The sequence below is a fragment of the Enhydra lutris genome, unplaced genomic scaffold, assembly GCF_002288905.1.
Source record: "Enhydra lutris kenyoni isolate GAN:26980312 unplaced genomic scaffold, ASM228890v2 scaffoldscaffold6, whole genome shotgun sequence".
Classification (NCBI taxonomy): domain Eukaryota; kingdom Metazoa; phylum Chordata; class Mammalia; order Carnivora; family Mustelidae; genus Enhydra; species Enhydra lutris.
This window is the reverse complement of record NW_019154090.1, coordinates 43,065,450-43,085,631: the sequence shown is the minus strand read 5'-3', so window position 1 is coordinate 43,085,631 and position 20,182 is coordinate 43,065,450. Positions and strand designations below refer to the sequence as shown.

Below are 20,182 nucleotides of genomic sequence, written 5' to 3'. Positions count from 1 at the left end.
ACCCAGGTGCCCCAGTTTCGAAATTTTTAAATCAAAAGAGGGTCAACACTGGTACTTGGACCCTAAAAGTTACAAAGATCAAAAAATGAAAATTCATGGGTAGCTCAGTGGATTGAGCCTCTGCCTTCAGCTCAGGTCATGATCTTGGGGTCCTGGGATCGAGCCCCACATGGGGCTCTCTGCTCAGTGGGAAGCCTGCTTCCCCTTCTCTCTCTGCCTCTCTACTTGTGATCTGTCAAATAAATAAATAAAATCTTTTTTAAAAAATGAAAATTCAATAATATACACTATCCAATTAGAATAAACTGAAATCAAATGAAATATAGACAACATATCCGTTTTCTTATGGTAACATATTCACTGCTAACAGAACACACAACAAAAAGGGAATTCTGTCCCTCCACACTAAATGATAAAAACCCACATAATGAAACTGAGTCACCATTCAACAGAGAAATCACAAATGTTCAATGTTCAATTATGCTTAACAAAAGCTATTACCTGGAGTTCAGCAGAAACTGATGACTACTGAGCAGACACAAATTCAATCTCACTTAATTTTTTTTAGAGTTCCACCAAAATGAAACACAGAAAAACACTTAAAAAATTCACATACCTGATTTCTTTGGAAACAGAAATTACAGGCCCAAAGCTTTGCTCGATAATCAACCTGACTGTAAGAAAGATAAATATTACAGGTAGGTACCATTTTCATTTTTAATACAGAAAGCAATCAAATGTAATCCTCAAGTTCAGTAAATCACACAGATGTGTTTCTTTGTGTGTGCAAGAATGGATGGAGGTATACAAAATGTCCACTGCAGTTAAGAGTCTGGCTGTTAAGTATGCCAAAAATTTCTTTCCTACAGCGACAATGAAGACTTAGTAAATCTTTTTTTCTATTTTCTAATTTCCTTCATAATATTTAAAATTTCATGATTTTATATAAATTATAGGTTATTCTCTTTTGCCCTATTATCTTAACTAATCTGTGCGATTTTTCTAACATCTTTATTGTTCAGATATGTGAAACTACTAAATTCCAATACTAAAAGCATGCATAGGAAAAATATGGCTGACTTTCACCTCACCTAGCTCACGTGAAAAAGTTGGGAGGCATGCTTCTGGGTTGATATACTTCCTAGAACTGGTTAAAGATAATGCTTCAGTTGCTTCTTTTCCCCCTTTCTACACTCAGAAAATTAACAAGCAAGGCTAGCTCTTCAAAAGAAGAGCAGCATTGTACATATGGGTACCTTAAGTAAAAGCAAGGGGAATGTAGTAAAAAATGTTCCCTCATATAAAAATCTTACCTTTTGAAGAATATTTCTGATACTCTTCACCTCTTTAAAAAGTTCTTTCAAATAATGCCCACATTTAAGAGAAACATCATAGGTCATCACCTCAGGTATAAAAAATTATACTTAACAATCATTAAGAGCTGTGATTTCTTCTATCACTCCTGCCACACGGCATCACCATACCAGGTAAGTAGGAGAAAACTGTTTGAAGTTTTTCATTTTTGGAAAATGCTTTAAAAAGCACCAATATAGGGGTGCCTGGGTGGCTCAGTGGGTTAAGCCTCTGCCTTCGGCTCAGGTCATGATCCCAGGGTCCTGGGATCAAGCCCCGCATCGGGCTCTCTGCTCCGCAGGGAGCCTGCCTCCACCTCTCTCTCTCTGCCTGCCTCTCTGCCTACTTGTGATCTCTGTCTGTCAAATAAATAAATAAAATCTTAAAAAAAAAAAAAAGCACCAATATAACTTATAGTTAAGCCAAAAGCAAACTGAAATTAGGAAAAAAAAAAAAAAGCAAATTTCAAATCCCTTCCCTTTGTTTCCACTTCATTCCCATAGGTTCTAATTTTACGGAAGGGAGACTGGGGAGACTTTATAAGCATTCACTGTAAGAATCTCACCGTTCACTTCTCTACTCAAATTTGATGACTTGCCCAAATTGAATCATTTTTATGAAATCATGCAAATGTCGTAATTTACTGCGTTCTTCTTTTTTACTAATTTTAAAAAGAATTCATACCAAAGTGGATTGAGAATGGCTTTGCAAGTTGTCCGGCTACAAAGCACAGGTTCATACTGTACAGGGGGCAGGTCTGGACGTTCTTTCAAAGGAGTAAGGAGACAAGCAAGGGGAACAACCATTCTCGTAGCCTCGAGACGGCTGGAAGGCCACACGTTCCAACTAAACCGCACACCATCCCGTTCTTCATTCTGCTGAATGAACTCCAGATATGTTGCCATAGTCTAAAAAGAAACTGAAGATAGAGTTGTAATTTTATGTGAAATTCTCAAACTAAACTTCAAAAAAGAAGACAGTCACCTAACGCAATGTTTTTTAAACACTTAGTCCAGAAGAACCAGTCATTGTAGGATGACATCTCTCTTCCCTTTGACCCCCAAAAGCCAAATAACTTCACAGTTATCTTTGACTATTGTTCCTTTGTCAACTCTCTCCAGAAATAAACAAAAGGTGTGGGGAGTTTACCATTATTTGATCATTTTTAAGCTTCAAGTTAGTTGAATACTAATGAAAACCTTCTCATAGATCACACATCTCAACCAAGCAAATTCTAGTTCCCCTTGCCCAAGAGTAAGTCTCAAATCCTGTTTCAGCATCCACAACCTTCCCCCCTGCCCCAAACCCCTTCCTTCTGTGCTTTAGTAAAGCAAACACTGTATTAAATTTTACCTTCCAAGTGATCTCATTTTTGTGCCCTTTCCCTTCCTCTCCTTGTTAACTGTGAAGACAAGAACTGGATGTTGATACGTGAATCCAATTCGTAATCCACCATCAGTTCTGAGCCAAAGTATTTCTACTTGGGATCACCAAAATTACAATGCTAGGTTTGCTATCATGCTGAGTGAGTCCTTCACCAGGGCTTCTCTCCTCACCATGGTTGCTTATGCTCATGCCTCAAAAGATTATGGCTAATAAAATAACCATTTAGACTAAGCTTTTCAAACTCCCACAATGCCAACTCCATCCAGTGTTTTATACATCCTTTTTACATCCTAAAATCTAGGCTAAGGCTAACACACATCTCAGCCACTTAGGGTTCAAGGGAACAAGCCGCTCACGAAAAATGGAAAAACAGGCAAATTAAAGAATCTACATTTTTAGTAGCCTCTAGTGCTCACTTTTTGCAGTGCTGAAAAACTGTCTCTATGTTATTATGAGAAGTGCCATACATACTGTAAATAATGTGGACTAAGGAAATGGTTTTTATATGGCTAGAAAGGTAAATGAAACAATTAGTTTACTGCACACAACTCATACCACAAAAATTCCAAATGTTGGCTCCAACTGAAACTCTAAGGCATATATTTATTCTTTCTGGCAAAGGCAGGATACTTAAACGCCTTTACATAGGACCCACCTCTGCAACTACCTGAGTGGGAATAAAAGCATGTTCTAATGTGACAATTCTCAGCAAGTACCTCTAAAGGTTTCATTAAAAAACTGTTTCCCCATTCAAAACACTTCATTATTAAAAGGTGGCTCCATCCAATGTCCCCAGGCAGCTACGTATTAAAATCTGCTCTTTCCATTTCCCATTGCCTCCTCCCCTTACTTCTTCTAGAGCATGGATTCTTAACTCTGGGCACAAAACCAACGGGGGATTTCAGAGAGTCAATAAATCTTCTGAAATTGTATGTAAAATTGTGTGCATGAACTAATGTGCATTTTTCTAGGGCGGTCGATTTATGGCTCACATCATACCCTCACAGATTTTCTGAAGAGGTTAATAGCTGAATGAATGAGTGAATAAAAGAACTTTAAAGATTTTGTAGCAGTATCTGCCAAAAGAACAAAGAAAACACACACACACACACACACACACACACACACACACACACACAACTGAACCGCTCATCCCATCAAAGCATAATTTTCAGAACACAGTGGACAAGTTTAAGCAAAGTTTAATGGTTGAAAAGCAGTCGGAAGACCTGGGTCCTACATCGAGCTGCCACGAATCAGAAGTCATTTCACCACATTTCGGGTTACTCAACTGAAAAAAGGTTGAATCCTTCCGCACTCCGCGATTCGAAGGGTTCCCGAGCCAGAAACCGGCCGGCCGCACCGCCAGACGAAGAACTAGTCACTCTCAGCGGACCCCTGGGTCACTGAGTCCCTAAGTTCCTCTGCCCGCCGAGAGAAGGTTTCGTCCTAGGGGCACCCACTCGGTCCCTATAGAGACTCTTGTCCGTGCCCACGGGCTCCCCATCACCGGCACTCCCACTCACCTGGCAGGAGCCCGTCACCTGGCCGCGTCCGCACCCACAGCTGCTAGCGCCCAGCTCCGGCTCCCACCGCCAAGTCCAGCTCAGCTCTCAGCCAACTGGTCAGCGTCCCTGTGCGTCACTCCACGGCGCCGTCCGCTGGCCAATCAAAGGAGGCCTCTCCGGCGGAGGAGCGGAAGCAGACTTTTAGTGAAGCCGCGCCGCCATTTTGGAATAGGGCAATACAATCGTGCCTTGGTCAAGGAAACCAAAATTCTTCAGATCCTAAGTTCCTTCACGTTCACCTCTAAACCTTTGTCCTTCAGAAAACTCCAGTGCCTGCCGGATTGCTTCCTAGGTGCAGCCTGCACGCCTCAGGGATTCGGCTGAGCGAACATGACTTCCGTTCGCCTAAGTAGGAAGTCCCTTTCATCGCCTTAGTTACCGGGAAGCGAGAATGATGACGTGTAGCACCGGAAGAAGGAGGGACCCGTGCGGGGGAGGTTGAAGCTTGCCGGGAAAAGGTTATCAGCGCGGGAAGGGGCGGGGCGAAGGGAGAGTGAGGCGGTCTGCGCTAGATGAGGGAGTTCGGCAGATAGAGAAATGCTTCCTTTAAATTATTACCAGGTTTCCTCCTTTCGCTCGCTCTGTTGGATTCACGTTCTCTGCAGGGAATGGCGCTAATGCAGTTACTCTCTGCGTGTCTGTCTCTGTCATCCATCTACGAGAAGGTGATTAATTGAGAGCTGTCATATTCAGGCATCCCAGGAGACTAACAAAACCCCTAACTCTATAGAGCACTGCTTTCCCCAACCATCACAGCCATTATACACCTTTTTATAAAAATGAGCACGTTTATTAATCTGACCCAGAAATACAGCCTTTCTGTAGTATCTAAAAATAAGAAACAAAGCTATATAAACTTAGTATTATGCTTAGAACGTGTCTAGATATCCAAGGATTACTATTTATTCAACTTAATATTAGTACAAAATTTTAAATTACTTACAGAACACCAATTAGTTTCTTTTTAAAAGATTTTTATTTATTTGACAGAGAAAGAGAGAGCACAAGTAGGAAGAGCAAGCGGGGGGTGAGGGAGAAGCAGGCTCCCCGCTGAGTAGGGAGCTCCATGTGGGGCTCCATGCCAGGACCCTGGGATCATGTACTGAGCCGAAAGCAGCCGCTTAACTGATTGAGCCACCCAGGTGCCCCAGAATACCAAATAGTTTTAAGTCCATGTACTGTGAAACATAATTACTCTTTGTTTTTACATAATTACTCTTAATATGAGAAGTCTGTGAAATAGTTATTCCGTTTTATTGAACAAATTTACGTTTTCCAAGTTCCTAAAACATTATGTCAGAGTAATGTTAGGTTATTTCATTATAAAACTTGAATAAATTTAGGAAGTTTGCACTAATTTTTCTCTCAGTAAGGAAACAAACTCAAAATACACATATATTTGTATTATGGTTTACACTGAGAAAAGACAGCTGTGGCTTTTTAATCAAACGTTAAAAGAATATCATTTGCCAAAGGCTTGCTTTGATTATTTGAACCTGGATTCTTTCAGTACTGGAAATTTATGAGAAGGATATTTTAAATACAATCTCACATTTAAAATATTGGGAGTTTTTTTTTAAAGATTGATTTTATGTATGTATGTATGTATGTATATATGGAGGGGTAAGGAGCAGAGGGAAATGGACAAGTGGACTCCACAATGAGTGCGGCACCCCTAGGGGGGTTGGATCCCACAACCCTGAGATCACTACCTAGGCAGAAATCAGTAGTCAGTTGCTTAACCAACTGAGTTTTAATCTGGTACCCTCCAGGCGCCTGTCATCCAATCAAGTTTTTGTCATTGATCATGTGGGAAAGGGTAGAGGGCTCCTTTCAGGATGGCATAAAATCCCTTTAAGGGTAGTTTCCTCTTAGGGGACATGGGGAGCTTGTCTCTGCCTGCCTTTCTTCCAACTAGCCTTCATCACTATCAGTTTTCTGTAAATTAATTTCTGTCTCTATGGAGTTGTGAAATAGCTTAGTCAAAGATAAAGACATACATCACTTGCAATCGGATGACCCTAGGGAGTCCTTTAAAAAATGCCCAGCATTCTTTGGAACTTCACCCAGTAAACTCTTTTGACTATTTCAAAATCTTTCACAATTTTCGTGACGTATTATTCATCATCTATAATCTAATTTCTGTATTTCTGGCTCATACTTATCCAACGTGAGAGTCATATATTCAGCAACAACCTGCTGGGTATCTCTGGATATTCTTGGCACTTCAGTCTCCATATGTCCTGTTAAGGTGATTGAACACGAAGGCCATTAGACTGATGTCTAAGGTCATGGCAGCCTAATAAGCAAACTAAAATGTAAGCATATAAGTGCTTCGAGGTTATGATATCAAAACACCAAGGACAGACAATCACAATGAGCCAACTGGACAATCAATTAATTTCTTCTCTTTGCTTCCATTCCTTCTCTGTGAAAGTGTTTTTCCTGACTCCTGTTGGCAGAGGACTCCAAACCACTTCTGGTTTGGTCCTGTTTGATTCTAACCGAATTTTGCTCAAATAAGCTCTTATAATTTTAATGTGCCTCAGTTTATCTTTTAAACTGAATTCATTGCTCCTCTTGCCTTAAACTAACCTATCACTTGGAGATACCATTCCTCTCCTAGTAACTAAGGAGTCCTTCCTTGTCTCTGATGTGTTTCAACACATGCCACCCCACAATATGACATGTTGGCATATTGAATATTTTAAACTGAGAGTTTTTGAGAGAGGGTAGGTGCAAGGAAGGCCCCACTGACCTCTCCTGTCTCCCTTCAAACAGGCCATAAGACCTTCATGGGAAAGGTGCCCTCCCTTTACCAGGAGGAGACATCTGTTACCTCTGCAGACAGAGGGGCGCTGTGTGAGCTGGACTAGCACTGTCTTGGGTGAATCCACCATGACTATCTCTTTGTAACCTGAAGCCTTCAGCATAGCTGCCCCCACACACCTTCTTTTCGTCTAACCACATCCTTGATACACCCTTGAGGCATGACATCCTTGACAGGCTGTGGAGTTATGACAATGACATGACACAACTATTTTCAAACATTTCCTCTGGGGGTGGTCTCCCGGGACATATTTCCCTGCCTCTAGGGCAAAAAAAAAAAAAAAAAGAAAGAAAGAAAAGAAAACAAGTCTTATGAGAGGTGGGGTTGCAGAGATCTACTCATCTTGCAGCCACCCAAACTAAAGTCCCTTTAGTAAATCATCTCTTGTCAAGCTGGACTTACTGGGCTTTTTCTTTGGTCTTATGCCTCCTTCACCCTTTGGAGATAGTATTGCATATACTTCCCTTAGATGAGGAGAGGAATCAGAATGAACAGGCCTTGCTAAGTTTCTTACTGCTTACTACCCTTAGCTCATATCTTTTTATCCCATTGAATTTTCTTCATGACCTCCCACTCTTCGTCACATAAAAACAATCTGATTTAACTGCTTTGTTGGGTTGTCATTTCTTTATGAAGGCTCCTATGTCATGTAAAACATACTTAAAAATCAATGTGTAGGGCGCCTGGGTGGCTCAGTGGGTAAAAGCCTCTGCCTTCAGCTCAGGTCATGATCCCAGGGTCTTGAGATCGAGCCCTGCATCGGGCTCTCTGCTCAGCAGGGAGCCTGCTTCCTCCCTTCTCTCTTTCTGTCTCTCTGCCTGCTTGTGATCTCTATCAAATAAATAAAAAAAATTTAAAAAATCAATTTGTATGCTTTTCTCTTGTTCATATGTTTTTTGTTTCAGAGTCCCAGCCAAGAACCTAGAAGGGTAGAAGGAAAAGATGTTTTTTCTTCCCCTACATCTCTGACACCCCAAACTTGAAACTAATAATGAATCACTTGGTCCTGTTGATTTTTCTATTCTAATTATTTCTCAGTTCCATCTATCTACTTATTTAACCCTCATTCTTTTTCGTTCAATTACTATAACAGCCCCCCCCGAATGATCTCTCTCCCCAAATTTGTCACACCTAAATCTCACTTTGATTGCTAGATAGATTTTTCAGAGTCACACATCTGACCCAGATTATCCCTTGTTTAAAACTCTACCTGGAAAAAAAAAAAGAAAGAAAGAAAGAAAAAGAAAGAAAGAAAGAAACAAACAAACAAACAAACCCAAAACCAAAAAACCTCTACCTGGCTTTCAGTCACTTACAGGATAAAGTAGATGCCCCATCTTGCTGTACAAGGGCCTCCATGATCTACTTACTTCAATTCTACAGCACTGAACCAATTGTCTTTCCTAGCCTATGTTGCTGTCTCACCTCTGTGCCCTTGTGCATGCCCTCCACACTGCTAAGAACAACCTGGTTTATGGGGAGAACAAAGGCAAAAGGAAAAAATGAAAATTTCCTTACTACTTACAGCCCATTGACAAGTCCTTGAAACAGGCAAAGTGACCTTCCTCTAGGAACTCAACAGCCTGGATGTTAATACTTTGCTAAGGGCAAAAGTCAATCTTAGCTTAACATTATCCCAACCTCCTAGATCCTTTAACATATAAAAATTCCTTTGGAAACTTCCTTTATTTCTACACCCAAGATCTGTTTAGCAATCATCCTCCAAGCAAACAGCCCACTGATATACATCTGAAGGCTAGGGTTTTACTAAATCGTAATAACTGACTTTTTCCCGACAATAGCTAGCCTCCTCAGGGTCTTGGAAACCTTGCTTCCAAAATTCCTTAGAGACTTAAACTATCCCTAACCCTCAGTTCCAACTTTAAATATAATCAATTGCTCCTCACAAACTCAGGGCAGCTCTTTCTGCCCATGGGTCCTGTCCCCATGCTTTAATAAAACCACCTTTGGGGACCAAAGACATCTCAAGAATTCTTTCTTGACCCTTTGCTTTAAACCCCAACATTTCCACATCATTGGTTGCCTCCCTTCTTTTCTCACTTAACTCCCACGTGTCCTTCAGGACTCTGAAGAAGCTTTCCTTATATTTTCCTTTCTTCTTATTGGTTAAAACAATAATACTAAGTGAAAGAAATAGAAAAGGAACCATAGAAGAGGTTAGGATGTCTAGACAGTGAGTTTGGAGAATCAGAGGCAAATTGCATAAAGAAGAGATTCTGACCTGGAAAGAAAAGTTCAGGGAAAGGAAGGTGATTCAGAAAGAGAGCCATAGAGACTGATGGCTGAGTCTGTCAGAAAAATGAAAATGAGTGGTGCCTGCCTTGCTCAGTTGGTAAAGTATCCATCTCTTGATCTTGGGCTCATGAGTTCAAGCCCCATGTTGGGTGTGGAGATTACTTAAAATAAACTCTTAAAAAAAAGAAAAATGAAAATAGTTTTTTCAAGTTCTTAAGAATGGCTCTTTCAACATCAGCAAATGATATACCAGACATAAATGTGCATTTTCATTTTTTGATTCATAAAAATGATTTTAGTTTTGAAACCAAGCTATTTCTTCTCTGATAATGACAAGCTCAGAAAAATGCTTGCCCAAGAGATAGAAAGTAAAAAAGAAAACAAGGTGGATTCATGTGTAAGTACATAATCTTTGCAATCATTGTTGACAAAAACAACCTCAGAAAGATGACATTTGAGGCCTTTACCTTATTTTTCTCCTTCTCAAAGGAAGAGCCAATTACCTTGCGACTGAGAAGAAAGACAAATCTTAAATCTTAAGGAAGGATAGATCCTTTTTCAGCCCACAGTTCCTGTTAATGGAATGTCATTGTTTATTGAACTAAAAACCACGAAGCAGGGGCATCTGGGTGGTTCAGTGGGTTAAGCCTCTGCCTTCGGCTCAGGTCATGATCTCAGGGTCCTGGGATGGAGCCCCGCATCAGGCTCTCTGCTCAGCGGGGAGCCTGCTTCCTCCTCTCTCTCTGCCTGCCTCTCTGCCTACTTGCGATCTCTGTCTGTCAAATAAATAAATAAAATCTTTAAAAAAAAAAAAACAAACACCACAAAGCAAGCAATCTCTAGGCTACAGGAATGCCTGTGATTGTTTTAATTTATATTTAAATTTTAAACAGCTTCATTGTGGTATAATTGACACACAGTAAGTTGCACATATTTACAGTGTACAATATATATATTTTTAAATTTTATTTATTTATTTGAGAGACAGAGAATGAGAAAGAGAGACAGCATGAGAAGGGGAAAGGTCAGAGGGAGAAGCAGACTCCCTGCTGGGCTGGGAGCCTGATGTAGGACTGGATCCTGGGACTCCAGGATCATGACCTGAGCCAAAGGCAGTCACTTAACCAATTGATCCACCCAGGTGCCCTAAAATTTATTTTTTTGTACAATTTATTAACTTTTGACATCCATCACCACAATCAGGATAATGAGCATGTGTAATGTTTCCTTGTGCTGCTGGTATTTTCCATAGTTTTAAATAAGTGGAATAATATGGTATGTTCTCTTTTTTTGTCTAGTTTTATCTTTCACTCAGCACAATTATTTTGAGATTAATCCATGGTATTCTGTGTCAGTTATTCATCCCTTCTGAAGTGAATAAGGTTACATTTAAAATTCAATAATATTGAACTTTTACTTTTTTAAAGATTTTATTTACTTATTTATTTGTTAGAGAGAGAGCGAGAGAGAGAGCGCACAAGCAGGCAGAGTCAAAGAGAGAAGCAGGCTCCCTGCCGAGCAAGGAGCCTAATGCAGGACTCAATCCCAGGACTCTGGGATCATGACCTGAGCAGAAGACCACAGCTTAACCAACTGAGCCACCCAGGCATCCAATAATATTGACCTTTTTTTTTTTTAAAGATTTTATTTATTTGACAGATAGAGATCATAAGTAGGCAGAGAGGCAGGCAGAGAGAGAAAGGAGGAAGCAGGCTTTCCGTGGAGCAGAGACCCTGATGTGGGGCTCGATCCCAGGACCCTGGGATCATGACTGGAGCTGAAGGCAGAGGCTTTAACCCACTGAGCCACCCAGGCACCCCTAATATTGACCTTTTAAAGAAAATTCAGAGTCTGAGGTTCAAGAAGAAAGAGTATGTCTGGCTCTTCCTAAAGAATGTGGTAGTGGGGCAGTGTATCCTTGATCACCTGCTTGTGCCTGTTCAAAAAAAAACTGCCTGAGAGTGTTCCTCAGTAACAGATACTGGAATACCTGTATTCCATTGTCATTGTTACGCAGTGAGTAAGCCCATGGGAGGGGCAAGGAAGAAGCACTTTCCTGTTCATTCCCATTTATTTGGTTTCTTTATTTTAAAAGATTTTAGTGATTTGAGAGAGAGAGCATGAGGGGACTAGGGGCAGAGGGAGACCTAGGGACAAGCAGACTCCCCGCTGAGCCAGGAGACCAGCTAGCTGGCTCTGGGCTCTATCCCAGGACCCCAAGTTCATGACCAAGCCAAAGTCAGCCACTTTTTTAACCCACTGAGCTACAGAGGTGCCGCATGTTTATTCCCATTTATAACCACACATACACACTTCTGCCCACCTCAATATAAAAGTAGGGATGCCTGGGTGGCTCAGTTGGTTAAGTGGCTGCCTTCAGCTCAGACTGTGATCCTGCAGTCCTGGGACCAAGCCCCATGTGGGGCTCCCAGCTCAGTGGGAGTCTTCTTCTCCTTTTATCCCTCCCTCCCTGCTCGTTCTCTCTCTCTCTCTCTCTCTCTCTCTCTCTCCCTCTCTCTCAAATAAACAAAATCTTTAAGAAAAAGAAAAGATTTGGATATATCTGTGAGGCATGACTGGTTCCTAAAATTTCAGGACTGCATATAATATAATAGGTGGTACACTACTTCATTGCTACCTCAGTTTCTCCAGTCTCTAAATTGGTTTGAGTATGAATCTTATCCATGTGCACCTTTTAAAAAGACAGCATTTAAAGCGATGAAAAATAACAACCAGGGCTGACAGTAACTATTGTACTAACAATTGTTTTGAAATGGGAAGGAAAAGTAATAAAAATTTCAGGAGTCCTCAACTCATAAATAGGTTATTTCTGTGTATTGGAACTAAAAACACACTTTCCTATAGAAATACATCGTAATTGTAGTAAAGAGAGAAAAAATTCTGGGCATGCCACAGCCTGTCCTAAATAAGGTGGTGAGGGAACTAGCGTTAAGAGGCAAGCGAAAGGTGGTTCACATATGATGGGAACTCTCGGGTTTGCTTCGGCCGCCATGTGCGGTAAGTACCGCCGGAGTCCACGAGCGGACCCACGACCTCCCAGAACTACAATTCCCAGAATGCCACGGTGCAGACTCCTCAGCGGATTCAGTCTTCGGACTCTCCGCACTACAGTTTCGGCTACTGGGCGAAACCGGACCCTCTGCGCTCATGGCTCCCCCAAGCAAGGCAGTTATTGTTCCCGGGAACGGAGGCGGCGATGTGGCCACCCACGGCTGGTACGGCTGGGTGAAGAAGGGGCTGCAGCAGGTAAGAGACACGTCTGGCTGCTCTGGGAAGTCGGCTTGGAGCCCGAGGGGACGGAAGGGATGGAGGGCTCGGAGGACTGAAGTTGGAACGTGTGTTCACCAGCCCCTACCCCACCCCAACACACCCCCTTCAGCAAAGGCCAGGGTGTTTTCATGCCTCTCCCTGCTGCCCCGTCTCGAACTCTAGTACTAGTGGTCGGAATTTTGGTGGGTGAAACTGCCTGGAAGACTTCTCTGAGGGCTCAGGCACTAAGAGTACAAGGCACCACTTCCTATTGCCCCCTCCGTTTCCCTGCATCTGCCCCTGGTTCAGATGATTGTACATCTGCTTCTCTGCTCCCTGCCTCTGATTTTTAAAACATCAATATGTAATATTTGATATGTACAAAAGCTGTAACATATATGTAAATTATGAAGTATAATGTAATGAATACCTGAGGCTCCATCACCAAACTAGAATCTGCAACATTAACAATACCTTCGAAGCCACATGTATGTCCCCCCATCCCATTTCCCTACCATCCTGAAATCTTTTTCATTTCCCTTCTTAAAAGTGAACGTATTTTTGCAACTATGTCCGTGTGCTTTGAACAGTATATTTAATTTGGCTTCTTTATGAGCTTTATGAAAATGGTGACCAGCTGTGGTTGTCTTGTGCATCTTGATTTTTTTTTTTTTTAACCTCTTCCATAACCAGGCAATAGGACTGCTTCCTGGATTGTCATCCTCTAGAGCTCTAGAGTACGTTTCTATAATAAAGTTCCAGGGCTGTGGCTGAAAACCAAGGCCAGAGCTACAAAACAAAAAGATCAGGGCTGAAGTTGTCCAAGAGGGTGGGATCTCCAACTTTCTCTTCCATCTTTCTGTACCATGTTTTACCTAATCCCTGGACACAGTCTGTTTGGCTACAGTTTGTCTAGAATGCATTCATTCATGATACCTCCATAGTATCTGTTTACAGCAATAAACAAAGATATATAAATGCGCATATAGGTCTCTGTATATAGCGACCTACAGAGCTAGCTACATATAGAAATACAGACAGATGGAGTTTATCACTGGAGGGATTGTGTGTTCATATGTAATCCTGTGGCACTTAACTCACTTTATTTCATAATATAAGCAAATATTTATTGAATTAATAAAGATCATATCAGGTGTCTCATTTTTTATTAGCAAAGTATTAGTTGTAATTAAGATCTTTATTATAGCTTTTTTTTCCCCTCATATCATAGATACCTGGTTTCCAGTGTTTGGCTAAAAACATGCCTGACCCAAGTAAGTTTTAAACATGTTTTTAAATAGCCTCATCTTGTTGGGTTTTGATCTTACCATTTTCCTGGTAGAGAACAAGAGTATCATCCAGAAAAGCCAAAGGGAGTATATACCTAAGAATGAATGATGGCAAGTAGTTTAGGGAAAAGGGTGTAAACCAAAAAATATTCTAGAAAATTCTAGTAAGGATCAAGAAAACACCTGGGCTTGGTAAAATTTGATTTTCAACTTTGCAGGTCACTCGATTTTCCCTTCTAGAGGTCAACAGATATTTTCAGGCAAAATTTATGGGTGTTTCATGTGAGACAGAGATATGATAAAACTTTACAGCACCTATAGGAGATTGGAATATTTCAAAATGTAATATTGCCACTTTTGTTCTGACTGTGCCTATGACCTGTGTCAGGAAATTTTTCTTGGGAAAAAAGAATATATATATGTGCATATGAATTTGAGAATGTGGTCTAGAGTTTTTTTTCTTAAGTTTGAAAGTTCACATTAAAGCTTCAGAGTTACATTTTTATTTCTTCAGCATTTTCTTATAAGAACATGGTGAAAAATAAAAGCAAAATCAGATAGATAGATGGATAGATAGACCAAAACTGTGGATTTGAGTCTTTAAAACAGCAACACAGCAACAACAGCCAGTACATCATTGGCTCTGTTAAAACAGCCCCATCCTGTCCTGCAGTTCTTAAATTGAGAAGTGCTGAGTAGTCATTGTTTAGAAAGGTGGGACAACATTAGACTATAAGACTGTCCTATCAAATGACACACTCTTTCTTTACCCTGAACCTTAGTTACGGCTCGAGAGAGCATCTGGCTGCCCTTCATGGAGGCGGAGCTGCACTGTGATGAGAAGACCATCATCATAGGACACAGTTCTGGGGCCATTGCAGCCATGAGGTGCGATCCTGCTGAATTCTCCCCCGATGTGGGCTCCAGCTGGTTTGCAGACCTCATTGCAGTTCCTTGAACATGCCAAGTGTGCACCCGCCTTAGGCCTGTGTTTGCCATTGTTTTACGTGGAATACTCTGATCCTAGCTACTTGTATGGCTTTCTCTTCTTTAAATCTCTAATGTCTCTTTCCACTAAGGCCTTCTCTAGTCACTTCAGATGAAACAGCAACTTCACCTCGCTGGCTCCTATCCCCTTTATATCTTGGTATCCCCTTTTTATCTATAGCACTTTTCACCACCTGATGTCCTGTTTATTTGTCTGTCTCCAGCCAATAGAAATGTGAGCTCTGTGAGGGTGGGATTTTGTTCACTCTGACACTGAAACCAGACACCTAGAAGAGTGTCTGGAATACGGTAGGTGCTCAGTAAATATTTGTTGGAGGGTGGAGGCTATTATCTCCCTGCACCCCCCCCCCCCCCCCGCAAAGTCCTTAGGATTCATGGTGCCTCCCTGATGCTCTTAGTTAGAACATCAGGTCTCTCTCCCTTTAAGCTTATAAGGCCTAGAGGATAGGACTTACTGGCTGAGTAAGCATATTAGGGTTGAGTTTCTTCCATATTTGCTAGGAATATAGTTTTTGTGTAGCCCCTTGGCCCAAGCAGTTGCTCAGGGTGTCCTATGAATTGCTTGTCAGAGAATCTTGCCAGATTCCATAATCTTTCTGCCACACCATTCAAAGCTCTGAGATATTGCTTCCCAATGTGGAGCTACAGAATTTCTGTATAGTCCTAATGTTTATAAACTGCTAGGGGTTGTCTGGAAAATGAAGAAATCCCTTTATGCTGAAATCTGTACCAATCCAAGGCCACTGAATTTTTCTCAGGCCACTGACTACTAAAGTTGTGTCTTCTTTTAAAAAAATCCCTGAAACTTACTGTGGGATTATTTGCAACCTTCTAAAAATTAACTTCTAGAGTTAAGGTAGGCAAGGAGAAAATAGATGCCAAAACTATGGGGTATAAGACTGTAGGGGAACAGGAGATTGATCGAGTCACAGAGGACCACCCCACAGATTACTTACTATTCACGAAGGGGACAATTGTGTCTACAAGGGATATCTGATAGCACTCACCCTAAATAATCACACTTAATCTCACCAGTAAAGGGACTCTGGCATTGTGTGTCTCTGACGTGACGGAGTGGGATGGACACATCGCCTATGTAGTATTCTTGCCAAAAATGTTTAACCTCTAACCTCTGATCTCGAGGAAAACAGCCAAATTCAGTTTAGGGGATGATGTACAAGACAACTGGCTTAAAGTCTTAAATGTCAATGTCATTTAAAACAAAAAACTTAAAAGTGACTAGAGAGTCATGAAAACCAAATGCAGTGCATGATCTTTATCTAGGATTGAAAAGCAGTTTTAAAGAACATTTTTGGTACAACTGGGGAAAAATGAATACAGATAGTATTACCGTTTCTATGCTAAATGCACTATCTGTAATAATGGCACTGCGGATATATGAGACTACCTTGTTCTTAGGGGATACATGTTGACATGTTTAGGTGTGAAATGTGGTAAAATAAATGAATAGGTGCTTGTTTTAGGTTTGAAATTTTTCAAAACAAATGTTGGGACAGCAGCTCTTTCTGCCCACGGGTCCTGTGCCTATGCTTTATTCAAACCACTTTTTTTCACCAAACAAAACAAAACAAACAAAAACAATAAATGGCTGGGCAAAAATTTTAGGCTGAAAACAAAATACCAACCCTAAGTCTTTCCTGGCCCAAAGGCCTCTGGAAACAATGACCACTCCGCATCTTTCCCTAGCCTAGTCTTTGCTGAGTGAGCAGAACCTTCTGCAAATGGCTGAGTGTCCGTTTGCCAGGCACTATACTAGACACCGGGGTCACAAAGATCAAGGAGACTGACACCTCCTTAAGGAGCTGAAGGTTTATTGGAGAAGATAGATATAATATGACACAAACAATTACTACAACGCAATGTAGTGTGTGGCAAAAGAGGTACATTTCCATCATGGTACAGAATTTCTTAAAATATGGTTCACAGATCACTGGTATTTGTCATCTGGGTTGGAGAAGGTGTCATGCCTTAAAATGCAGATTCCTGGGCCTTGTATCAAGCCTCTGCATCAGATGCTCTGGGCTGAATCTCCAGGTTGACCAACAAAGCAATGCTGATGCACACTGAAGGTAGGTTGATAGGCACATCAAAGAGAATGATTACACTTTTTATGTTTTTTTGGAAAGGATTACCAAAGAGGTTTGGACTACCTTGAAAGAGTAGAAACTCACCAAGTGGCCAAGGGTAAGCCATTAACACCGGGCTTGTAGTTCTGCAGTTTTCTTCCTATTTTTCATGTTAAACTCAACAAGTGATAGCACCTGCTTTCTGTAAGCTGAATCAAATGAGTTTTCAGGTTTGGTTTTGTTTTACTTTTTGGCAGTCAGATTTAACACTAAGTTAGCTGACATCATTTCTCTTTCTTCAGGTATGCAGAAACACACCGAGTATATGCTATTGTGTTAGTGTCTGCATACACCTCCGACTTGGGGGATGAAAATGAGCGGGCCAGTGGTAAGTTTGAAGGCAGAAACCAATACAGAAAAGCCTTTCCTCTAGTCACAAGGATGCTTGTTCAGTTTAAACAGCACTGACTTGGGGCGTCTGGGTGGCTCAGTGGGTTAAAGCCTCTGCCTTCGGCTCAGGTCATGATCCCAGGGTCCTGGGATCGAGCCCCCGCTTCGGGCTCTCTGCTCAGCAGGGAGCCTGCTTTCTCTCTCTCTCTCTCTCTGCCTGCCTCTCTGCCTACTTGTGATCTGTCAAATAAATAAATAAAATCTTAAAAAAAAAATTAAACAGCACTGACTTTTGGATAGGCTAAAAAAACCTCTAGTAGCATTTGAGAAACATTTACTGCCCTTCTTTAGATGCAAATTAGGCCCTTTGAGAGGTGATAGACCACTTCCTAATACATTGAACCCTGATTTTATCTGAGCCATGTACTCCCCCTTCCCAAGTGACTATGGTATGGAGCTCTACAGATTTGAAAACTAAAGGATTTCTAACTTGCACGTAGGCACTTAATCTTTGTGTCTCTGCTATGGTCTTTGCTATATATTTTATAGTGGCTAGAATGGAAATTATCCATGGGTGGTAATAGGTTATATATGTTTTTTTTTTTTTCCCATAGGATACTTCAACCGTCCCTGGCAGTGGGAGAAGATCAAAGCCAACTGCCCTCACATTGTACAGTTTGGCTCCACTGATGATCCTTTCCTTCCCTGGAAGGAACAACAGGAAGTGGCTGATAGGCTGGAAGCCAAATTGTACAAATTCACTGACCGTGGCCACTTTCAGAATATGGAGTTTCATGAACTGATTAGTGTGGTAAAGTCTATGCTGGTTTCAGCATAGACAGGATGGTTTCTGCTATTTTGCATTCCAGTATACGGACAGAGCAATTATCAGGTTATTAATAGATAAAAATCATCTGTGACCAGATGATTAGTGGACACATAAATCAAATTAAGTTCTAAAAAAACCACAAGTTCAATGTTCAAAATAAGTTAGAAACAGCATTTCCATTTTCCATAGGATCTGTATCTCACAAACTGCTATGAACTGAAGCAGTGTTTTTCCCATTTGATTTGGGACATAAGGACAGTTTATCTACCTTTATCTGTCCAAAGTGAATAAGCAGAAGTGGAATCCAGGTTTCCGGATTCCCAGTCCAGATTAAAACGAACTACTTCTGTGTATGTTGTAGGAGTGGTACTCCTCTTTGGAATGAACCTTTTGTTATTTTGGGAGGAAAGAAAACCTGACTAAAGGTCCAGAGTGCTGGCTTAGAGCTCAAACCACTAGCTATTTTGGGCTGGCCCAGGACATTAAACCCAGACCAGGGCCTCCCATCTTTATGACACCCTGCCCCGGTCCTTCATGCTGAGGAAGAATGACCCATACGTAACTAAGAGTCGGGTCTGCCAGGTCAGACAGTGACCATAAGCCCAACCTGGACATACACATGAGCACAGCCAATCAGATCTGTGCTAGACTAGAGTGGTAGTGATTAGGGCAACATGGGGAACTCATGCCTTGTCTACATTGTTGCCATGTGGGAAGGGTGAAGGGTATTGCCAATTTTCTGATTTTTCAAGGAAAAAACTCAATTCAGTGGTTTTTATATTTAGGGACTATATATATGTTTGTATACACAGTTCATATGTATATGAGTTACATTCAGTACACGTACATATGGATGATGTAATTTGGCAGTGACAGCATCAATAAAAATTTTACAGACACTGCAAGACACACAAAGTCCAAGTCACCCATTTGTGACCTCTGCCATTGGGACTGACTTAGCCAGGTGCTTTAAATGATTCTTTGTGAAGCATAAGAAATGAACATAATGTCAAAGGATGCAATCATGGGAATAATTTGGATTTTGTTACAAAATCTTAACTATTTTTTAAAAGAATCTTTCCATACCTCAAATTTTGTTCTGTAAAGAATTCTACCTTTTAACTTCCATGGTCCTTTGGCTCTCATTTAAGCCTTATTCCATGATTTCTTTTTTTTTTTCTGATCATATTCCCTCAAAAAAAAAATGCTTTTTATTTTCCAACATTTTTTGGCTATTATGATCCCTAAGTCTTGCCTCAAACTAGCAGTGACTTCATACTTGATGTTGCACAACCTGATGTTTGCTGCAAAGATGTGAATTCCCTGTTTATGTCTAAAGGAGATTCAAAGCCATCATTTTAACCTGAATTTGGTTTCTAAATGTGATCAAAGAAAAAAAAGACTCTCATCATTTAATGGCAATTATCTTTGGGGAATGGGAATTTTAGATATGGTGTGGTGGGAGTCTCCTTTTTATTTACCTGGGTATTTGAGTTTATTATAGTGAACATGTATTACTTTTATAATTAAAAAAATTAAGAATTAAAACAACTCATTTGACATGTTAGTGAAAAGCAAATTCAATAAATCAATTGAATAATAATTTTCTTAAAGAGGTTGTTTAGCAATAATTTGATCAAGCCTATAACCAAAATCTGATTCTATTTGGATTATTTAGAATTAGTCATTGCTTTACTTACTCTCAGTCTTGTTTTCTGAAGTCCTTTGTCAAAAAATTACAAACTGGGGCACCTGGGTGGCTCAATGGGTTAAAGCCTCTGCCTTTGGCTCGGGTCGTGATCCCAGGGTCCTGGGATTGAACCCCGCATCAGGCTCTCTGCTCAGCAGGGAGCCTGTTTCCCCCTCTCTCTGTCTCTGCCTGCCTCTCTGCCTACTTGCGATCTCTGTCAAATAAA

The 20,182-nt window shown here is 40.9% G+C and overlaps 2 protein-coding genes across 3 annotated transcripts in view; one reads left to right on the top strand and one right to left on the bottom strand.

Moving 5' to 3' along the window:
• Positions 1 to 4,529, bottom strand: part of LOC111141534 (Sec23 homolog B, coat complex II component) — a 40,698-nt gene extending 36,169 nt beyond the window's left edge. Inside the window, exons 1-3 of one of the 2 annotated variants that reach the window (XM_022494143.1) lie at positions 4,266 to 4,529; positions 2,038 to 2,272; positions 617 to 674 (exon numbers count right to left, since the gene is read on the bottom strand). In XM_022494143.1, coding sequence (XP_022349851.1) covers positions 617 to 674; positions 2,038 to 2,258 — 279 coding nt within the window. In that variant the 5' untranslated portion in view covers positions 2,259 to 2,272; positions 4,266 to 4,529. The remainder of the gene's footprint in view (positions 1 to 616; positions 675 to 2,037; positions 2,273 to 4,265) is intronic. The other variant, XM_022494144.1, reaches the window with a different exon arrangement.
• A 108-nt stretch (positions 4,530 to 4,637) lies between these two features.
• On the top strand, positions 4,638 to 20,054 carry LOC111141814 (RB binding protein 9, serine hydrolase). Its single transcript, XM_022494640.1, is given in 9 exon segments — positions 4,638 to 4,661; positions 4,663 to 4,733; positions 4,735 to 4,798; positions 4,801 to 4,837; positions 12,527 to 12,660; positions 13,895 to 13,937; positions 14,735 to 14,840; positions 17,350 to 17,435; positions 18,052 to 20,054. Coding segments are annotated over 9 exon segments (789 nt in total). The 3' UTR covers positions 18,276 to 20,054.
• The last annotated feature ends 128 nt before the right edge of the window (positions 20,055 to 20,182 follow it).